The sequence below is a fragment of the Sarcophilus harrisii genome, chromosome 6 (assembly GCF_902635505.1).
Source record: "Sarcophilus harrisii chromosome 6, mSarHar1.11, whole genome shotgun sequence".
NCBI classification, from domain to species: Eukaryota; Metazoa; Chordata; class Mammalia; order Dasyuromorphia; family Dasyuridae; genus Sarcophilus; species Sarcophilus harrisii.
In genome coordinates, this window is record NC_045431.1 from 51,339,805 (window position 1) to 51,361,949 (window position 22,145).

General features: G+C 33.7%; 1 protein-coding gene across 1 annotated transcript; it reads right to left on the reverse strand.

Moving 5' to 3' along the window:
• Positions 1-5,166: 5,166 nt before the first annotated feature.
• LOC100916319 (transmembrane protease serine 11B) lies at positions 5,167-21,231 on the reverse strand. Its single transcript, XM_012552225.1, has 9 exons — positions 21,153-21,231; positions 17,129-17,244; positions 16,959-17,026; positions 14,120-14,280; positions 13,037-13,075; positions 10,577-10,766; positions 7,106-7,365; positions 5,823-5,965; positions 5,167-5,328 (listed from the first exon to the last, which is right to left on the reverse strand). Exons 1-9 carry the CDS (start codon positions 21,229-21,231, stop codon positions 5,167-5,169), a joined length of 1,218 nt encoding a protein of 405 aa, XP_012407679.1.
• Positions 21,232-22,145: the final 914 nt, after the last annotated feature.

Genomic DNA, 22,145 nt, shown 5'->3' on the forward strand with positions numbered 1-22,145 from the left:
CTTTGCTTATGTGAGGAATGTTAACTGAGATTATATTTGAGATATCTTTTCTTTATTCAAGAGTCCTACAAATGTTATTTAAAATCTTCTTGGAGAAAATATTAATTTTTCCCTGTCTATCATAAACTAGTGAAGTGACTATGTTTATATCTGCTGATATATTACCTGATTATCAACTGCTGATATAGAGACAACTTTTAAAAAGAGCAACGTTTAACTCTTTAGCTCTTATTTAAGACTATCAGTTCAAGAACTAGGGAAGCTAGGTGGTACAGCAGATGAAGTACTGAGACTGAAGTCAAGAAGACTCATCTTTATGAGTTCAAATATGGCCTCAGATACTTACTTGCTGTTTTCCTCAATTTCCTCATCTGTAAAATGAGGTGGAAAAGGAAGTGGTAAACCATTTCAGTATCTCTGCCAAGGAAACTTTAAATGGGGACATGAAGAATCAGACAGAATGAAAAAGATTGAATAACAACAAAAAGTGTAAAGAGGAAGGAAAGAATACTGTTTTGAGGAGTGAGATTTGAGGAGTGAGAAAAGTAACAGCTAGTCTTTTTTTATTCTTTTGATCTTATACCCATCCAGTAATTTTTTTTTAAATAATAGCTTTTATTTTCAAAATATATGCAAAGATAGTTTTCAACATTTGCTCTTGCAAAACCTTGTATTCCAAATTTTTCTCCCTCCCTTCCTCCATCCTTTTCCCTGGAGAGCAAGTAATCCAATATAGGTTAAACATTTGCAATTCTTCTATGCATGTTTCCACATTTATCATGCTGAACAAGAAAAATCAGATCAAAAAGGTGAAAAAATTAGAAAGAAAAAAAAAAGTAAGCAAACAACAACAAAAAAGGTGAAAATACTATGTTATGGTCCACATTCAGTTCCTGTAGTCCTCTCTGACTGCAGATGCCTCCTCTCCATCACTAGTCTATTTGAATTAGCCTGAATCACCTCATTGTTGAAAAGAGTCATATACATCAGAGCTGATCATCTCATAATCTTGTTGTTGCTATGTACAATGATCTCCAGTTCTGCCTACTTCATTCAGCATTAATTCCTGTAAGGCTCTCCAGGCCTCTCAGAAATCATCCTGCTGATTATTTCTTACAGAACAATAATATTCCATAACATTCGAATAACACAACTTATTCAGCCATTCTCCAACTGATGAGCAGCCACTCAGTTTCTAGTTCCTCACACTACAAAAAGGGGTGCTACAAACATTTTTGCACATGTGTCACCCAATGTTCTTTATCAGCTCCTATAGTTGTATGAACCAACAATTTCTTGAATGGCATTAATTCATGATTATTTTTGGACTTTGATATTGAATTTTTCCTTATCCTTTACAAGTTTTACTAATATCTGACTGAACATTATTTTAATATGTTTTAATATATTCCTTTTTATATTGTCTTTCTAAATTTTTTTTCTTTAATCAATCACAGCTTTGTTGAGTGTGCTTTATATGTTTAGGATTATGAAAAGTCTTTGTCAGGGTCCAAATATGTCTGGCTATTTCTCCCTTGTAAATTGCCACTTCTTAGTCTTTTGCATCTTTTCCTTTTAAAAATAATTTTATGTTATTAACTTGAATCCCCAACACCAGAAATACATGACATAGGAGGTTCATAGAATCCGGAAGAATAGAATATGAGAAGTATAGAAGGGAAACACAGAAAAAGAAAACAGAAACCTTGATCAAGGCAGTTTTTAAATAGAGGATCATTCTTGAGTAGCCAATGTGAAAGAATAAAGCTATTAAAGTGTAATTTTGGGAGAAAAGTTTAATATAATATTACATTATATTATTTAATATGATATGATAATATGATACAACAACATAATATAATATAATAATATTGTTTTATTATAATTTGTATATTGTTCCAACTATGATTTCAAACCAGCATGGCATTTCTCCTCATTGATGCAACTTATCTGTAATATAATTTATAGTTTTAGAGAGTTGTTAGAGACACTGAGAGTTTAAGTAATTTGGCCATGATCACACAACTAGTATATGTCAGAGAAATACTTGAACCCATGTCAAGAGCATCATACAGAACAGTTCTCTACCTATTCCCCACATTTGCAAATTAAATTTTGGTAAGTCAAATAAGTCATCATGATGTATTTATTACCTATATGACTTTGAGAAAGTTACTTAAACTCTCAGTTTCTTTATTTGTATGATCCCAATATTTTCCCTATCTACTTCAAAGGCTTGTTTTTAGAAATTCAGTTGAGATAAAATTGTAAATGTGTTTTGGAAATTTGATGTACACAAGAAATATCTGGGGTTAGTATTAGTGTTGCTGTTATTGTTAATGAAATGGGTATTGAACTAGGAAACTTTCATTGTAAACTGAGTGTTTTCCTTAGACAACTAAATCGGATAAACATTATGACTTTTACACTTATTGTTAACTGGATAAGTGATCTCTAAATGGATTGTATTTTGTATTACTGTGGAGGAAACTATAGGCTGATCATGGTTGTGATTAACCCAAATACTGGCCCAAGTTCATATTGGAAAAAGTTCTCTACAAATTTTGCTTTTTGTAAGTAGACAAATTCTTTGAAATCACTTCTGAAAATTTTTCAAAAGAAGAAATGCAACAATCTACAACCTACACAAAATTACAATAATGTAACCAATGATGGCACTAGAAAGTAACAGAACTCAAGTTACCTGAATTTTTTTTAATTCTTCTGAAATCAAAATGGTGTTACATGATTTAGAATCACATAGCATCACTGAAAGAATATGATTTTAAAGTCACAGGCTTTTGTGTTAGAGATGATCTTGGGATCATGATACTTTGTTTTTATATATAGGCTTACTTTTTAAACATCATTTATTCTCTTGGTGTTGCTGGGCAGCAAAAAGAGTGAAAAGACAATGGAGAAGTACATGAAGAAGTTGAATGGGATGCAGCATATTGCACAATTTAAAAAAGAGAAATAAAGGATACCTTCAGGTACACTTATAGCCAGAGAACAAAACAGCCTGGTCATCATGTGGCAAGACTGAGGAATAAACTGTGGGCATCCCACATACTCCACTGATATTCATTCAATATTTAGAGTCTCAGAGGAAAGTCCTCGGCATATTGGTAAAAGATTTATGGGAGGACACGAACAAAATATAGGATGAGCAGACATGGGTGGGGTGCGATGTATACCACTAAGGGAAATTCTGACATTGAATTGTAAACCAAATAGTGCCAATCAATTAGGGAATAGTTGAACAAATTAGGGTAGTTAGGTGGAACAGTGAAGAAAGTGCTGGACCAGAATCAGAAAGACTTACTTTCCTGAATTCAAATGTTTAAAAATACAATTGTGCTATTAAAAAAAAAGCAAAAAAAAAAAAAAGTATGAGGAATTAAAGGAAATAGGAAGATTTCCATAAATTGATGCAAAATAAAAAAGTATTACCAGGAAAATATAATAATGATTATAATAATATAGGATTAAATAGCACCAACAGTCATACCAAGTTATATTAAATGCAATGACCAATTTTAGTGTCAAAGGATAAATGACAAAACACATTTCCTACCTGTCAGTGGAAGGGTAGGGAATTATAGATGAGTAATATTTTACATGTCATCACATGTGATTGCTGTGCTGATTAATTTTGCTTAACTGATTAAGTTTGCTTAACCGATTAATTTTGCTTTGTTTTTTTTAAATAGTTTTATGAGGAGAGTTAGTAATACATGAATGGAGCATAGAAAATAAATATAAAAAATTATTTTCAAGAAAAAAATTTTCAAAAAAAAAATCTCATGTCTCTTTTTAACTGGCCAGGAGATGAGGAAGATTTAATAATTTTTGTGACTTAGATTCCTCAATATGAACATTTAAGTTGATAATTTCTAAGATTCCTTCTAACTTTATCATTCCGTATTTCCCACTAGCCATCATTATCTTAATTATGTAATGATAGAATTTTAGAACCATATGGAACATGAGAAAAAATCATATAATTAGGATAATATGCAGAATTTATGTACTAAGATGGCCCCAGAAATAACACAGTAGGGTGCAATAGCAAAGCAGATTTTAATGACTTTTCTTTCATATTATTTTCTCTGATAAAATCTTATTAATTTTTGCTGTTGAACTATCTGACAGTGCTACTGCACCCTAAGGATCACTTTGTATCTGACTTAGAGCTGAAACCTTTCATATTTATTGTCTCCTGCATTGTAATGTAAGTTCCTTAAAAGTATGAATTGTCTTATTTTTCTATTTAGATTCCCAGAACTTAGTTCAATGCTTTGTGTATAGTAAGTGATTAATAAAAGTTTCACCTATTCCTCTAAGACATTGCATCTCAATTTCTTTCATTTTCATTGGCTATCTTCCATGCATGGAATTCTCTACTTCCTCACCTCCATCTCCTGCTTTACCCGGGATTTCTTCAAGTGCCATCTAAGCTTCTACCTCTTCAAAAAGATTGAGCCAATCTCCCTTAATATTAATATCTTCCTTCTTAAGTTTATCTTCAATTTATCCTATGTTTTATTTGTAATGGGCATCTCTCCCATAAAATAGTAAGATCCTTGAGAATAGGGAATTTTTAAAAATTTCTTCGTATCTTCAGTGCTTAGCACAGTGTCTAGTCTAGTTGAACTGAAGGCATATTTTCTCTGATTCCTCTTCAATGTCTAGTACTTAATGGGTACTTTAAAACTGTTTGTTGACTTATTAAAAGTATCTACTTTGTGATGAAAACTGTACTAGGAATCACAGAGCTTTAGACACATTCAAATAATGTTTTGCTTCTTTTCTATATTGATAATAAAACAATCAATTTGAGCCAGTTGTGTTTGATCTGTGTAAAATAAAAAAAGAAATATAACTGAGAGGAACATTCACTTTGAATCAGCATGCATAACTCAGAAAAACAGAAAATCAGCAAAATTTACATTTTGGTTTTTTTTTTCCATTTGTCCTTTGCTTCAGTTTCATTTTGGAGTAAAATAAAGGGATTATTTTTATTCAAAGAAAAATATATGTGAATAAGCAATTTTCTGAGCATGCTTTTTAGATAATATTTTGGTCATTATTCAGAATGTGAAAGTAATACATTTTAAACATTAATTCTTGATCAATATTTGTTACATGCCATAAATTGCTTCTTCAGATTCCAGTTTTTTTAGCAATCCAGTCACGATAGAAAGTCACTCTGGTGTAGACACCTGGTTTGTTCACATTACCACATCCATCTCCCCAGCTCACTATTCCAAGGAGGTACCAGACACCACTAGAACTAAGTGAAACTAATGGTCCACCAGAATCATTCTAAAGAAAGAAAAGAAAATGTTTATCATGTCATTCTTATTGTTATTATACTTTTCTTCTACTCTGATTCTTATATAATATCCATATATTTACACATAATTTTACCCATTAGAATCTTAGCTCCTTGAGGATAGGGACTATTTTTCTGCCCTTTTTGTATCCACAACCACTGATACACTGTAAGATTTGATAAATACTTATGAATAGATGAATGGATGCCAAGGAATTTCTTTTATACTTCATTTCCATGGAGTTGCCTAATTGCCAGGATGTTCAAGCAGCATGATAGTATTCATACCTCAATTCACTCTTCAGACTTTTCTGCCTCCTTGAGAGCTGTCATGTTTACCTGTAAGCACTCTCCCCTCCTTTCTCTGCTTTCCCCCCATCCTTAGTTTCAGCTCTCCCTTCACATGTTATCTCCCATCATTAGAATATAATTTTCTTGGGGATAAAGGTTGTCTTTTTTGGTTGCTTTTGCATTTCAGACTTACCTTACAGGCATCAGCTTTTCCACTCAAATATCCTGCACATAGCATGAAATCTTTAATCATACCAGCATATATTTGTGGGTCATTGCAAGTATCTGAATCAATGATTTGCACTTTGGCTTGTTGAAGTATCACTGGGAGTGGTCCTAGAAATAACAAATTCTGTTATTAATAAACTATTCTAAATGAGACCCAGGAGGAGATATATTTTATTTTCTTACTTATTGTTTTATTTCCCTACTCTTGGGATGATTTAAATATTGAACGGTCACCAAGATCTCTTAAAAAGAAATATTAAGAAATGGAATAGTGAATAATCTTTACAACACTTCCATGCTAGGCTTTTTTCTCACTCCTCGTATCTTTGGGTCAGAAATTAACTAGATTCCAAATATCTATCAATGTGTCTAGATCTTACAGATGTTTCGGGCCCCGTTTGTGTCAAGGTTATTTACCTTACTATCCAACTATCAAACTTATGAGTCTTCTTATGGATTTTTTAAAGAAATAAAATTTGGTAGAGCAGGGGCTGGAGGTTGAGGATGGGGGATAGATATAATACTTAGGGCAAATGAGTGATTTTCACAAAGTTTTTGTTGAACTGAAGACATTTTCTCTGACTCCTCTCCAGTGGTAAACTATGTGCTTAAACTTAATATAGTTAAATAGCACACCTCATAAGACTAAGAGAAAGGGACACTCCCAAAATAAGGGAAACATAAAAATGAAAGATATCTAGCAATATCAGACACCATTCTCTTTCCTTCAGTTGTGCTTCTTTATTGGACAAAAATTTTACTTCTTTCCTTCTTTTGATTGTACTGTAAGTTCCTTGAAAGCAAGAACTATATTTTTACCCTTTTTTGTATCCCCATAACTCTTGGTACATTGGTAGACATTTAATAAAAGCTTATTGACTGGCTGATTATTTTTTCTCCCAGGGCTATCTGATCTCACAATGTTAGAAGGTGAATTTCCAAATACTACCATTGAAATGCCATTTTTTGTTTAAATATGTTGACATATATGGTAACTTCATAGGTTGTGTTTTAACCAGACTTACTTCCCATGCCCAGATTTCCCATGAACCAGATTGTGCCAACAGTTAGGTTCCTTAAGTACTAACTCATCTATACTGACTCACTGAATAGTATTTGGAACTGTCCAACACCAGGAATTGGAAGATAGGAGATGTTTTTGACTCATCTTGCACAACATTCAATAGGGTCTTCTTTGTAACTTGTGCACCTTCCATGAGGCTATTTAGTTTTTACTGAAGAACTTACCCTTCATGGAAAGTCTTCCCCATCCTGTAACAACAGCCATGTCACCTGCTGAAAAATCCTGTGTGGCTTCAGGAAGACAAATAGAACGAACACTGCTTGTGAACTTGACTTCTTTAACAAGCTGCACTAAAGCAATGTCATTCCACAAAGAAGCAGATCGATAACCTTCATGAATAATGATGGTTTTAACATTTTGTTTCATATAGGGCTGATTTACCATATTTCCAAAAGTGATAGTCCATGTTTTAGGGTCTTTAGATCTAAGGACAAAGTTTAATTTGGATATCTTCAGCATCCAAGTCAAAATGTTACACCCAGGATTTATTATTTCATAACATTAAGATTTTTTAGATAACCTATCATGTCCTTTTTTCACAACAGTTTACCTAAATCTGCCTTTCCAGGTCTATCTCCCAAAGCCATACAAAAACTTCATTCCAGTGAAAACCCCTGCCAAACTGGTGTGTTCATTATCCCAATTATTTTTCATCTTCCCACTTACAGTCCAACTTTCCAAAGAGATTTGCCTTTCCAAATTATGCTTTGTCTTTTTAGAATTTCCTTCATTTCCATTATTTTTTCCCTATCATCTCTTGAAATCTCACTTCTTCAGTGAAAAAATTTCTGTCTTTCCCAAATGGAAGTGATCTTTTTTCCTTCTGAACTCCTACAATATTTATTTTTCATGCCATTAATTTTATAAAAATCCTACTATCTTATTACTTTTGTTCTCCTAATATAAGATCTTTAAGTAGGACAACGAACATTGGAAGGCAGGATCCTATGCAATATCATAAAATCTCAGTTAGAAGAAACCTCAAAGAAACCTGAACTTGAAACTGACTAGATTAAAAAGTACCAATTAAATTTATTTAACACTTTCTATACAATAATTCTTTTAGCTAATTAGGGCAAGTAGTTTGTTTTCCCATCTTAGAGAAGCAGAAAGAAGCTCTAATGAGCTATGATTTGCCTATGATCACAGCCCTAATGTCTGAGGAAGGATTTAAGTACATGTATCCAGCATTTAAAATCCATTATTTCATATTGCTTTGTACTTTAAAACTAGAAGTCATCTTGCCTTTGTTAAAGACCATCAGTAATAGAGAACTTACTACCTTCTGAAGCATCCTATTTCATTTTTCTGTTCAAATACTGGCCATGACACTTGCTGCCTGCATGACATTGGGCAAACCACTTAGCTTCTCTGGCATCAGACTAGAAAATCTCAGATTATTTCCATGCTGAAACTAAGATCCTATAATAGTTTTCATTGTTAGGAGGAGGAGCAGGACCAGAAGATCATTATATACTTCAACAACAATACTATATGATGATCAATTCTGATGGACCTGGCCATCCTCAGCAATGAGATCAACCAAATCAGTTCCAATAGAGCAGTAATGAATTGAACCAGCTACACCCAGGGAAAGAACTCTAGGAGATGACTATGAATCATTGCATAAAATTCCCAATCCCTCTATTTTTGTCCACCTGCATTTTTGATTTCCTTTACAGGCTAATAGTACACTATTTCAAACTCCACTTCTTTTTGTACAGCAAAATAACTGTTAGGACATATATGCTTTAATATGCTTAACATGTATTGATCAACTTGCCATTGGAGGGAGGGAGTAGGGGGAAGGAGGGGAAAAATTGGAACAATTGGCAATTGTCAATGCTGTAAAATTACTCATGCATATATCTTGTAAATAAAAAGCTATTTAAAAAAATAAATAAATAAAAATTCATCATTCCTAAAGGAACTATGTTATATCTGAAGTTATGAATGTTGTTCCTCTGCTGAGCTGAGTTTAAAATTGAGCTAGACTGAACCAGAGAAGGATTCACCCTTTATATTTTATGTATTGTTATGAGCTATGTCTCACTGGCAGTCAAGGGAAGTGAATCAGTGAGGCTACAAGCTAATACACATTTTCAGACATTAATTCTGTATACAAAAATAGCAATGAGGAAGTGGTGGCCCCATTTAACAGGTCATCTGCACTATAAGAGTAGAGCTCTAAGAGGGTAGATAGAAACAAGAACATTGTAGTGCAAAAGGGAATGAGAGATTTCTAGGTGTAACAGACTCTACCTCCTATCAATTGTAACAATCACTATATTAGTGCCACTTGTAAAAGGGAAACCAAGAAATATAATATCATATAGGAATTAAAACTAATAATTTCCTATATTGGCTGTGTTGTCCCTAGAAAAAACTAATTAATAGGGCTTAAATTAGGTCTTTCTTTGCCATTTTACTTAAGAGACTCAAATGTCTCCTTTGTTCTAAAGATACAGAGCTTCACTTAAAAATCAAGGGACCTGTAATCAAATTCTATCTGACACCAATTAGCCATATGAGCCTTGGACAATTCATACCATTTCTCAGATTCTCAACTCATTTGTAAAATCAGGAGGTTGAGCCATAATGATCTTCCTATTTTAAATCTATTATTTCCCACATTTGGGGGGACTAGACATGAGATTTCATTTCTATATGGAGCTTCCAATGATGAAACTTCCCCTACCCATGAAGATTATTGGCCACTCTGCCATTGGTAGTTTTAGAATGTTGATTGGGTCAATGAGGTATTAAGTAATTTGTCCAGAGTCACATTGTCATTGTATTCCAGAGGAGTGGCTTGAACTCAGTTCTTCCTAATACCAAGCCTATACCTGGAGGTATAACCCTGAATTTCATCTGATTCTGCAGACTTTCCAAATCTGCTTTAAGTTCCAAAGACCATTCTGTACATATCCTTAGCTGTTCTCATTTTGAGCAAGTTGTCTTCCCCCTTAGAATATAAGCTTTTTGAAGACATGGACTGTTGCTAACTTTTCTTGACACCCCCAGAGCATAACCAAGTGGATGGCATATAGTAATGTCTTAATAAGTTCTTGTTCATTGACTGAAGTAAGCATTGTTCAGATATGCACTTTGCTTTCTTTATCATTATTTTTTTTAGTTCTGTTTGACTTTTTGTGATCCCATTTGGAGTTTTCTTAGCAGAGATATTGGAGTGGTGACATTTCCTTCTCCAGCTTATTTTATAGAAGAAGAACTGAGATAAAGAGTTAAGTGGCTTGCCCAGGGTCACATAGCTAATAAGTATCTGAGGCCAGATTTGAACTAGAGTAACCCAACTGCAGAGCTGATATTCTATCCACTATACCATCTAACTATTCTTACTTTGTATTTAGCAATAATGTTAAAAGGTCACACTTATATAACATTTTAGAAAGCATTTTCTTCTAATAATTCTGTGGGGGTGCTAGGCAAGTCCTTATAGCCTCATTTTATAGCTAGATAATTTGGGACTAAGAGATAGTAAATAATTTGCTTCAAAAAGCTAGTAAATGGTGAGTCACAACTTGAAATCAAGTGTCATGACTTGACGTCCAATGCTCTTTAACCTGTACCAGACTACCTCACTCCTTGCTCTTTACTTCAACTGATGGACTTACCTTATAAAACAATGAGCTGCAGATACCAGCCACTTTTTGCTGATCAGAGAAGCCCCACAGTGGTGTACACCATTCAGTTTTAGACTGGCTTGCCACGGCCATTCTCCTTCCTTGGAAGGCTTTCCTCCTACAATTCTGTTATTTTCCATGAGTGGGTCCTCTGACGACAGTTTTAGTCGTCTCCCACAACCTGTCAGAAAGAGCTGTTAGTTTATGAATACTAAGAATAAAAATGTTTGATTACAGTAAAAAAAAAAAAAAAAACCTGCTGTTTCCAATGACTAGAAGAGTATACTAAATGTAAATGTGAACAGAGCTGTCAAAATTGCACAGAAAGTAACATTTTCTTCAGAGATTCCTGTCTTCCATTCTATTTTGTTTGCCCTATTTAAGAGAATTTTCATATTCCATTTGGGGACCATTAACCTCCCAAACTCTTTTTTCCCCTCTTCTTTAATCAGAATCAGCTAACAGTGAACTCATTCATATTAAGGTTTGACCAGACTCACAACTGTAATTGGTGGGAACACTCCATATGGGTGAAAACCTTGAGAAGTAATAATGTGTCATCTGAGAGTTTGTGATAAATAAGGAAATGAGAGTCGGGCATATTTTGAAATGTAACATGGACTTGAGGAGAAGAGATTTCAAAAAGTAGAGACTCCCATAGCCCGAGATTCTAAAAAGAAGCTTGGATCATCAGATATGAAAGGCTCTCAAGGATGAAATTCTCGTAATAAAAACCGAGGTACTCCAGTTATTTGTAATGACATCCATTAAATGTGGCACTCAGAACTAAACACAATATTTTAGAAGTCATACGACCAAGAAAGAGTACAATGAGACAATGGAATCTTTGTTTAAGGACCATATATTTCTATTAATGTAGTCTGAGATTCTATTAGCTCTTCTGACTGCCATGACACATTACTATTTCACGTTGCTTCTAGTCTGTTATATAACCCCAGTATGCAATTGTCATTCATTCTGGTTAATGATAATAATAATATATGTATATATGTATATGAAACGTGTGTATCTCATGTTAAGGTTTGCAAAGTGCATTGCTTAGAGTTGAATAAAGATACCAGTGTCTGCACAGTAAACTAACTTATCAACCACTTCAGACTTACAAAGGACACATATGAGAAGTGGAAGTAAGGGAAGGTAGCTGAAGACTCATCCAAAGAATATCACAAGGAAGGCTAAAGCCCAAAATTTATTGTCTTGAGATAAATATTAATGAGGATAAAACTAACTTTTAAAACCATATATTGAGGGCAAGAGGAAGATCGAGTTAAACATAGAGCCTTGGCTTAAAAGTGAATGGCTCAATGAAAACAGATGACAGAGAGAAGGAAAGACAATCTAATGGCTAATTTGCTCCATTTTTTCTACCAAAGATTATCTTTAGACAGGAAATGATAAAACAGAGCTGGCTAGCAGGAATGAAAACTGACAGTATATGAAGAGGTTGTAAGGAAAATATGTATCTTCTCTCAGTGAGTTTAGGAAGTCTCTGACCTGGGTGGACTACAATCAGGATAGAGAGGGAGTTTTCTGATAAACTTGGTGATATCATTGCTGAACTGCTCTTAAGGATGTCTGAGAAACTCTGGTGAAAAAGAAAGGTGCTTTGGGCCTAGAGACAGATAAATACTAACCCATTCAAGTGGAAAATATTTAACTTCTTCAAACAATAGTCTACTTTGATATAAGAAAAGTACTATTCACTCAGTAGGTACTGTTAAACAGTTTGTTAACAGAAATGCTAAGAACTATAAAACATTAAAGTTTTTAACTGATTTCCCTTCTGGTATTTTTAACCTCAGAATCAACTGTGTATGTGAATAAGCTATAAAAAGCTATGAGTCTTCTAAAAATATTATGTATTAAAAACCCAAACCCATGATACCTAGCCATAAAATTCTAATTCTTTTTAAATCCAGTAACAGATAGGTTGGTCAAAAATTTTGCCTTTATAACCTGACTTTTCAACTATAATTTCATGATTATTATCTATGAACATCTATTCCCTCCACCTTGCTCCCTATTCTCAGGGTACTGGGCATTGCTAGAAAAAATTATAGAAGTTCATTGACTAGTTCCAATAAAAATGATTATCATTCATCACACTTGGGCTCTTGTTAATCTTACAAATCTCACTACTTGCCTTCCTGATACAGTCCCCACAATTTCACAACTTCCCAACTCTATTATCAATCTCTTCCCACTCAACCAATGGTTTGTCTATTAATGGAATGTTTTAAGGGAAAATGTCCCCCTTTCATTCTTTATACAAATGCTTTTGGTGCATCTACTATGGAAAACATTACTACATATTTCAGCATATGATATAGTTTAAGATTTTAAAGGGATGGTAGATGTTGTGTTGAATATATCTCTGGATATATATTTTTAAACATAAAATATTTTCCATTGTAATATTTTTAAACTTACAGTTGAAAAAAAGTTTGTCAGCATCTTCTTTACTGATTTCTGAAATAAGAAAAAAGGTAAAGCATACAATTAGCAGGAAGATGTTATTTCCCAAGAGTTGAAAGTTTGATAAGGAAAAGAGCCATAAGTAGAATGATGTAGTAAGCTTTGACCTCCACTGATAGAATATATTTTTCCCACAAAGGTCTGGAGACCAGGGTCCTCAAACGTTGCAAATCTTATTAACCTTCCCTTTTTAGGGAGTTGAGGAAAATATGGGCCAGGACAATTTAAGGCCACACCAAAACTGAGGAAGAAAAAAAAATAGACTATTCTATCTCTCAGCATGATGGTACTCATGGTCAGTCTTTCTCTCCTACGACTACATGAACTCTCCACTCCTTATCCCATTATCTCCTTAAATTCTTTGCTCAACTGGATTTTCCCCAGGTGACAGAATTCCTATTTATGTCTCTGATAAAGATTTTAATTTATTTTTGGAGACCAATTACATGGAGACATTATTCAGTCTAATTATTCAATTGAATGTATTAGCTGGGTCTCTTCTATTTGATTTCATAATAATGCTCTATTCTATTATATAATGATGAATAAATAAAATGTCCATTAATTAGTCATTCCCCCATGCTACCAATAAGATAAGACAAATCAAACTAATCAGTGTTATAATATGTGAGCTGATTTGATGAAATGTTCAAAGTTAAAGGAATCTATAATTAATGTAGAAGGCCTCTGAGATCCCTCCCACCTCTATAGTTACAATCTTATGAGTGTGACTGAAATGTGAGATGGTGGATTACATACAGATTTTATTTCTTTCCTAATCCCTATTATTGCAGATAATTTGAGAATTAGGAAAGGATTTCACTTGTAACAAAGGTTTTGTTTTATTTCACTTTTTCTTGAATTATCATTGCTTCCAATGACCTTGGAAAATTAAGCTTTAGGAAATTATGGTAAATTAAATATCACGTAAAGTGTTTTGCAATTCTAAATGTTCTACATAAGTACTAGTTACTGTTACTATTACTGTAATTATCATCATCATCATCACTATCATTATTATTAAATAAATGAAAATACCAATAATATTAAGAGAAGAAGGGTCTGTAGCCAAGGATTTTTTGTTGTCCTTTAGCATCTGATGTAAGATACTTTCAATTTTTCTCTTCATGTCAGCCCTCTTAGCAAGAACAAACTTAAATGCCAGCCAAATTTTAGCCACCACACCATTGGTATCAGCACTAAAAACAATAGGAACAGGTCAATATGTTGTTAATAGTACCTTCTCCTTCTTTGCTCAGATACCTCAGGATCTCTTAGCTCTTTTATGCATTCATACAATCTTCCTTCTTTAAATTATTAAATCCTTTGTCAAGTCTAGATTCACAATCAAAAAAAAAAAGTTTACTCTGTCCATGCTTGTTGGTTTTATCCATGTACAGTTGGTTTTGCCAAGTTTCTAAGGACCTGAGGAATATATATGGTCTAGAGCTAGAGTCAAAAACTAATATCACAAATGGATGAACATTAACATTAGCAGGCCAGACAATGAGCTGCAAAATCAATGAGTAGTGATGCTAGAATTAGCATTAAAACCTCAAGTGAGCAGAATACAAGTGAACAGTCTCAACGATGTTTTTTCTCCTGACTTTAAACATGTCCGAAAGGTTGAAATGTCTAATAATAAAAGCTGATTTTGTTGCTGTATTCAAAGTAACCATCAAAGACAAAGCCAACTAGTTAACACAGTAGATAAGAGAACTGGTCCTGAAATCAGGGAGACTTATCTTCGTGAAATGAAATCTAATCTCATACACTTACCAATATGATCCTGGGCAAGTCACTTACCTATATTTGTCTCAGTATTCTCATCTGTAAAATGAACTGGAGAAGGAAATGGCAAACCGTTCCAGTATCTTTGCCAAAAAACTCCCAAATAGGGTCACAAAGGATGAAACACAACTGAACAACAATATCAAGGATATGCAAAAGAGGTCAGTAGCTATCCTGCCAAATCTACATCTCCATTTATGGCATTGAATAAAAGAGTGTTTTAACAGTGACAACTCTGGTTTATTATTTTTAAAAACCTCGATATCAGAAAAATAGTTCAATATGCTCTTTTTAAAGTCACATCTGTGATTTTATTAATCTGGAGAATTCCTGGTGAGGAAACTTCATTTATCAACACCTGATTTCGGGCTTAGAGTATTAGTTTTATTGAGAGGTTAGATAACTTAGCCAAGGTTATACAGTCAGTATATTTCAGAGAAAGTGCTTAAACAAATTCTTCCTGCCTCTGAGACCAGACCATATTGCCTCTATGTCTACTTACTAGTAAGTATTTACTTACTAAGGCATGAAAATATTATCTTATATATTTTCCACAAGAAGAATTGGAGAGAAGGGGAAAATTTCATAATTAAAACTGCATTTAGTAATTAACACAATTTCTCAATTATCATAGTAAATAGGAGCTTTGCTATAATTCAGAACATTCCCAGAATTGGGAATCCTAGGTCAAAAGAGCAGCCATTTCACACATTTGCACTATGGTAAATATGAGCGACTTATTCTGTTCCACAATTATTGAAGTGGGTTAATTCTGTGTTTAAGAAAATAGAAAATCTTCTTGTGAGTAAACAGTTCTTAGCCCTTAATTTTACAAAATTTTACAATTTTACAGAAATGAATTTTACAGAGAAATGAAATAAAAATTCATTTAAAATTACTCCTGAATCTCCAGCAATTCTCCCCAATAATATAAGAAATCAATGTTATAAATGCTATCCAAAAAAATCAAAATTATCTAAAAGTCAAATGGATTGCCTTCTAAAGGTCAGGAGTTCCCCATCTTTGGAGGTCTCCAACAGAGACTAGATGAATATTTTTATGTGTATTAAATTGGGATTGCTTTTTGGTTATAGATTAGACTAAAATGATGGCTTAGATCCCAGTTTGACCCAAAATTTTGTGATTCTGTAATTCTGAGTATAAAGGATGGAGATGTTATAACTTTGGGGAATGTCTCAGGATTATGTTGAAGAATTCTGATTTTGATATCATGAGAACTATTCTAATTTATCAGTGCTTTCTTCTTCATTCTGTGATGATGTTTGCTCTCTAGTCAGATGAGGGGCCACATCTCTGAATTTAAGAACTCATGCTGGATCAAGGGCCATGAAACTTGAGGAATCCTCAAGTTTTAAATTGAGAAGTTTTGAGATGAGGGAAATATTGATAAAGAATTCAAGAGGAAAGTATCCTAGGACCAAAGGTAAAGTTTCCTGGAACAATTCTAGAGGAAAATTGTTTCCTTTCCATAGTTGGGGAAATTGATTAAAATCAGTAGGTTCCAAGACCCAGGGCTAGATTTTGGCTTCTTAGATATTTGAACAGTAAAAGGTTCTGTGACTTCATCAGTTTAAAAAACTCCATTTGGAAACTCTCTCTGCTATCACAAATTGCAACCAATTTATTGCTTAGTAGATAAGGCTAGGGAGTTTGTTAAGAGCAGTGAAATGACTTGCTCAGGTTCATATAGTTAAACATCAATATCATATCTTCCCAATTTCATTCCCAAGTCTCTATACAGTATTCTGTGTTGACTCTATCATCTTTTTAAGAGAAGACATTAATGATTTAATTTATTTGTAAACCTCTACCATTTACTTATCTAATGTTCTCCTACATTAAAAAAAAAAAAAGGGGGGGTGGCCTGATTACACGATATCTCTGAAGAGTATTATTTGTTTTGTTTTGTTTCTAAAGGAACTTGAAGTATAGGGATTATTGTAAAGTGTTAGCTTCTTGTTTTGTACGTAGTGAGTCTGCCACCATTTCAAACTACATGACCACTTACTGGAAATGGTCTCTTTTAAATCAAAGAATCTTCTAGTTATTGAAAGAAATGACTTACGATAGACTGATGACTTCTAAGTTAAGGTACTGTTTGGATATCCTAGAATTATAAAATGTATCCAACATCTGTTAAAATAAAAAACAAGACAATAAGCAAATTGTTTTAATATGCTCAAATTTCCAGGAATGTAGACTGAAGTAAGAAAGAATACACCACTTCTGACTTACCAGATTCTGTATTTTTTCACTCAGAGCTTTGCTGTCCTGTGAAGTTCTTTTGCTACAGTCATAACTCTCTGAAATACCAGAGACAAAAAAGGTACCTTGATAATAGTGGGTCCTTTCTGTAAGAAAAAGAAATTTTTAGAGAACATACAGCTGAAAAGGATATCCTGAAAGTCCAGATCCCTTGCTTCAAACAATAGTACCTAGAATCATAAATTTAACACTTAGAAGGAACCTTTGGGGTCATATTGTTCAAGTCCCTGACTTTTCAGATTAGAATATTGAGACCCAAAGAACTAGATAACCAAAATCTCACAGATAGTAAATGGCAAAGTCCATAGTTTAAACCATGTCTTCTGACTCCAGATAAAAATGTCCCCACTTAGAAATCATTTATTTTTTGGACACGTGAAAGAGAAAGATGATTTTAGTCATTTTTCTCTAAAGTAATTTTTCAGGAAAGAACAAAATGGAAATTAATTTATGTGGACCACTTTATTAAGGTTACTTATGCAAATTCTCCTAGCCTAGTGATCTTCTGACTTTATACTATTGTGTAAACAAGGACATATGAGTAACTCTTTTCTTGCATTCTCTTCTTTGGGGTAGAGTCCCCATTTTTCTAGTGTGATACCAGCACCATAACCCCTACATATATTGTTCAATGCCCCAGAAGCATTTTTCCTGCACCTCTTTGTAGAGAGGCTTTATACTATACCTTATTACCTTGGACAGATTATTACCAAGCTCTACTGTAAATTGATTCTCACGCCCAAAGTACACTATCTAGTTCAGCCATTTTATTCATATTCATGTAAGGAGGTGTGAGGGTTTTTGCTTTGTCCATCTAGTTTATATATGTCTTTATGGGTCTATCTCAATATGGCTCACAGTAGGACAAGAACAGGTATTTCTAGAGTATCCTTTTCCTAATTTGATTTCAAGTGAGACTGATTCCTGCCAGGAAAGGAAGCAGGAAAGCTGATCCAGAAAGTGGACATTCTGATCTCTTCAGAGAGAGGAGATAAACATTTAGAATTAAATCCTTCTGTTTCATTAGCTATTGCCAAAGCAGGGGAGATTTTTTATATTCAAGTTATAGTTCTCATTATTATCCATTAATAGGAAAGGAGGATCTTATGCTTGGATGTATATCTGAGGCTTGATCTCCTTTCTACCAGATGCCATTTCCACAATGAATGCACATAGCAAATAATTAAAAAAAAAAAACTCTTTTTCCAAACTGATAGCAAACAGAAATAAAAAAATATATACATCATACATATATATATGCATATACATATGTATGACTATGTACCAGACAATACACAGAGTAAATAAGGTCTCACTTTGGGAGAGAAATAATTCAGTTCAACTGAGAAAGTGTCTCAGATCTTACCAAGGTGAAATTCCCCAGGTCTCTAGTATAGTAAGGTGGAAATAGGAATATGACAAGGATTGCCAGTTTTTCTGCATGTCAACTTCTTCCTAAAGTCTTTCTCTCCCTTCAAGAATCTGAAAAGAACTAGGAAAGGATCCTAGGTGGATTTTGTCTTTCAAAACTAGAAGCCTGAAGACTAGGACAAGGAGGAATGTGATGGGACATAGGAGAGAAGTAAGCCAAGTGCTCAAAGAAAATTTGAGAAAAATAAAATTATTTTCAGCTGGGGGAAAGGGATTAGTCCGAGCTTCATGGTAGTATCTGAATTGGCCTTTGAATGGGGAGGTGGGGGTTTTCTATAGATAGACATGAAGAAAAAATGCATTCTAGATATGAATATCTCAAGACAGAGGGTGTGGGACAAGATCGGGGAACATTTGTTAAGCAGTGTGAAGAGAGAAATTATTTGTGTGAAATAAGATGATAGTTTTGGAAAAAGATTATTGAAATAATAGAAAATGGATGTAGTGTTCCTTGGAAGTATGGCATAATGAAGCAGCATAGTATTACAAAAAAAGATTAATGGATTGGGAATTGAGGCACCTTAATTTGAATCTTGGCTCCACTACTTGCTATTTTCAAGAATTTATGTTATGTAAGTACTCTAGGTCTGTTTCCTCATAGCAAAAATTATATTTGTTCACATAAGCTATGGATCTAAGTGTGGGGCATTTTAAAAGTGGCCTTCAGGAAATTATGGCTTGACTTTTTGCTTATCTATTAATCGTAAGATTTTCAAATTGTGATAATTGTGATTGAATTTTTGGAATTCACTTAATAGAGGCAATATGTGTTTTAGTAACCCTCCAGTTATACTGCATAATACATATATCCATATATCTAGTGCAGTAGAAAGAATGGTGAAGTTGAAGTCAGAGATCTGGGTGACCTTGGAAAAGTCATTTAACTTCTCTGAACCTTAGTTTCATAATCTATAAAATAAGGGAGTTGGGGTAGATGACCTTGAAGGTCCTTTACAATTCTAAAACTATGATCCTATGCAGAGTTGTGCTCTGAAGTCAACTCATATCGGCTCCAAAGAGCCAAATGTGAAATTTTCGGCATGAGTATTTACACCACAGGACACATGACAGGAATTGGAAAAAGCTACAAATCTTGATTTCTTGCTTTGTTTATTGTCTAAACTTAAGAAAGTGATGGAAAAAATTTTGATAATTCAGGTTTAACAAAAAACGCCATGCATTTTCAAAAAGCTGGTTATTAAACATTTACCAACACACTTTAATGAGAGAAATATCTAGAGAGAGAGAGAGAAAGAAAGAGAGAGAGAGAGAAAGAGAGAAAAAGAGAGAATTTCCAATCCCTATATTTTTGTCCGCCTGCATTTTTGATTTCCCTCACAGGCTAATAGTACACTATTTCAAAGTTCAATTCTTTTTGTACAGCAAAATAACTGTTAGGACATGTATACTTGTATTGTATTTAATTTATACTTTAAATTATTTAACATGTATTATTTAACCTGCCATCTTGGGGAGGGAGTGGGGGAGAGGAGCGGAAAAGTTGGAACAAAAAAAGGTTTGGCAATTGTCAATGCTGTAAAATTATCCATGCATATAACTTGTTAATAAAAAGCTATAATAAATAAATAAATTTTTTTTAAAAAGTAAGAATGAAGTAAAGTATTGAAAGTGGGTTTATTTGACCACTGGGGCTAATTCCTGGGTACTTCGAAGTGATCATCCCAACACATTCCCCAGGTCCAGGTGCCTTTTGGTTCACAGGCAGAAATATCATGAAACAAATTTCATTTTTAAAACAGATAGTGAAGATAATTAACAAAATAACAAAGCCTTGGGACTATTTTCCCTTTATAACTAATTCAATTCAACTGATTTAAACTGTTCAAAGTTGATCCTATATATGAGCAAAGTAGGCACTAAGCTATATGAGGTCACATTGAAAGGTCTACTCCCTCTTCCAAATATCCTCTTCCTCATCTCCTCCTATGCATATTGTCACAACATCTGAAATTCTCATCTTTGGAGTCCTCTCTTTAGGTTAAGAAGTAATAGTTAAGAAGCAAGAATGTTGTCAGGAACTCATTTTGGTTATCTGTTATTAGAAGGACCATTTTCTGGATTAATCCATTGGTTTTGGGACCTTCAGCTCAGCAACTCCAGTTAGGAATTGTAAATCTGAGATATAAGAGTGCAGAAAATAGGCTGATTTTCTATCATATTAAACAAAGGTTATACCAACAGTTTGACTACAGCCAGCTATACAGGACATTAAATTTGACTATTTAATGTTCTCATTATAATATTGATCATTCTATTCATCCCAAACACTCTTATTCTTCCACATCCACATATAACCACATAGGTATGTAATTATGTTAATGATAATGTTTTATAACATAAGGCAGAAAGCTGTATCAATCAATCAATTCCAGCCCTGGCTATTGTTATTTCAATGGTGAGCGTAATATTATAAAATAAATATTGTACCCAATAAAAGTTTTTCCAAAATATAACTAACTGTTCATAAGAGTGTATAACAATTAAGAGAAAATTAAATTAAATTGTCATTAATTGAAAAAATCAAAACATAAACAATACTGACCAGTTCCAAAAAAATGAACAAGGAGACCAATGGTTACTACCAAAATCACCAGAATTCCAAATGTGATAAGGGCAATCATCCATAATGGTAGGGATATCCTTTGGGAAGCTCTACCAGCACTGTGAAGGAGAAAGAAAACAAATTAGATGGATAGTAAATCTATTCCCATCTTATTTCCCTAGCTGGGTAACTAGAGTACTGGACTTGGAGTCAGGAACATCTGAATTTACATCTTGTTTCAAATGCTTATTAGCTGTTTGACTGACCAAATCATTTAGTCATTATGTGCCTCAGTATTCTCATCTGTGAAATGAGGGGATTGGACTCACCCTTCAAAGGCCTTTCCAGTTCTAAATTTATGATTTCATGATCCTTTACATCATCCAACAAAACATACAATGTAGTCTTGTTGTTCAGTCACTTCGATCATGTCCACTCCAACTCATATCCAAACCCCTGATTTGGGGTTTTCTTGGCAAAAATACTGGAGTAGTTTGCCATTTCTTTCTCCAGATCATTGTACAGATGAGGAAACTGACACGATCACAGTTAAGTGACTTTTTCAGGGATGATGTCTGAAGCTGGATTTGAACTCAGTTCTTCCTGATACCAGATCCAGCACTCTATGCTTTGCACTATCTAGCTGCCCCATACAATGTAGTCACAACAGTGTTAAATTGGACAAGAATTAGACCCACCAAATAAATATATTAAAAAGGGATTACATTCAGAAAAAAAATAGAAATAGCTTCAGCTGTATCAATATGTCAAAAAACATCATTGTCAATTTATTTCAACTGAACAAATAATTAGGAATAAAACCAATTAATTCAGTGAGAGAAACTGTAAACACTGGTTGTTTTGAATTATATAGACAAAGCTTTGGAAATCACTATAGCCATCCTTAATCTAGTGCTTACAACACTTAAGACTATGATTATTTCAGTTTTTAATGGCAAAATACCTAATGTCATGGTAGGAGCCATAAGGAGG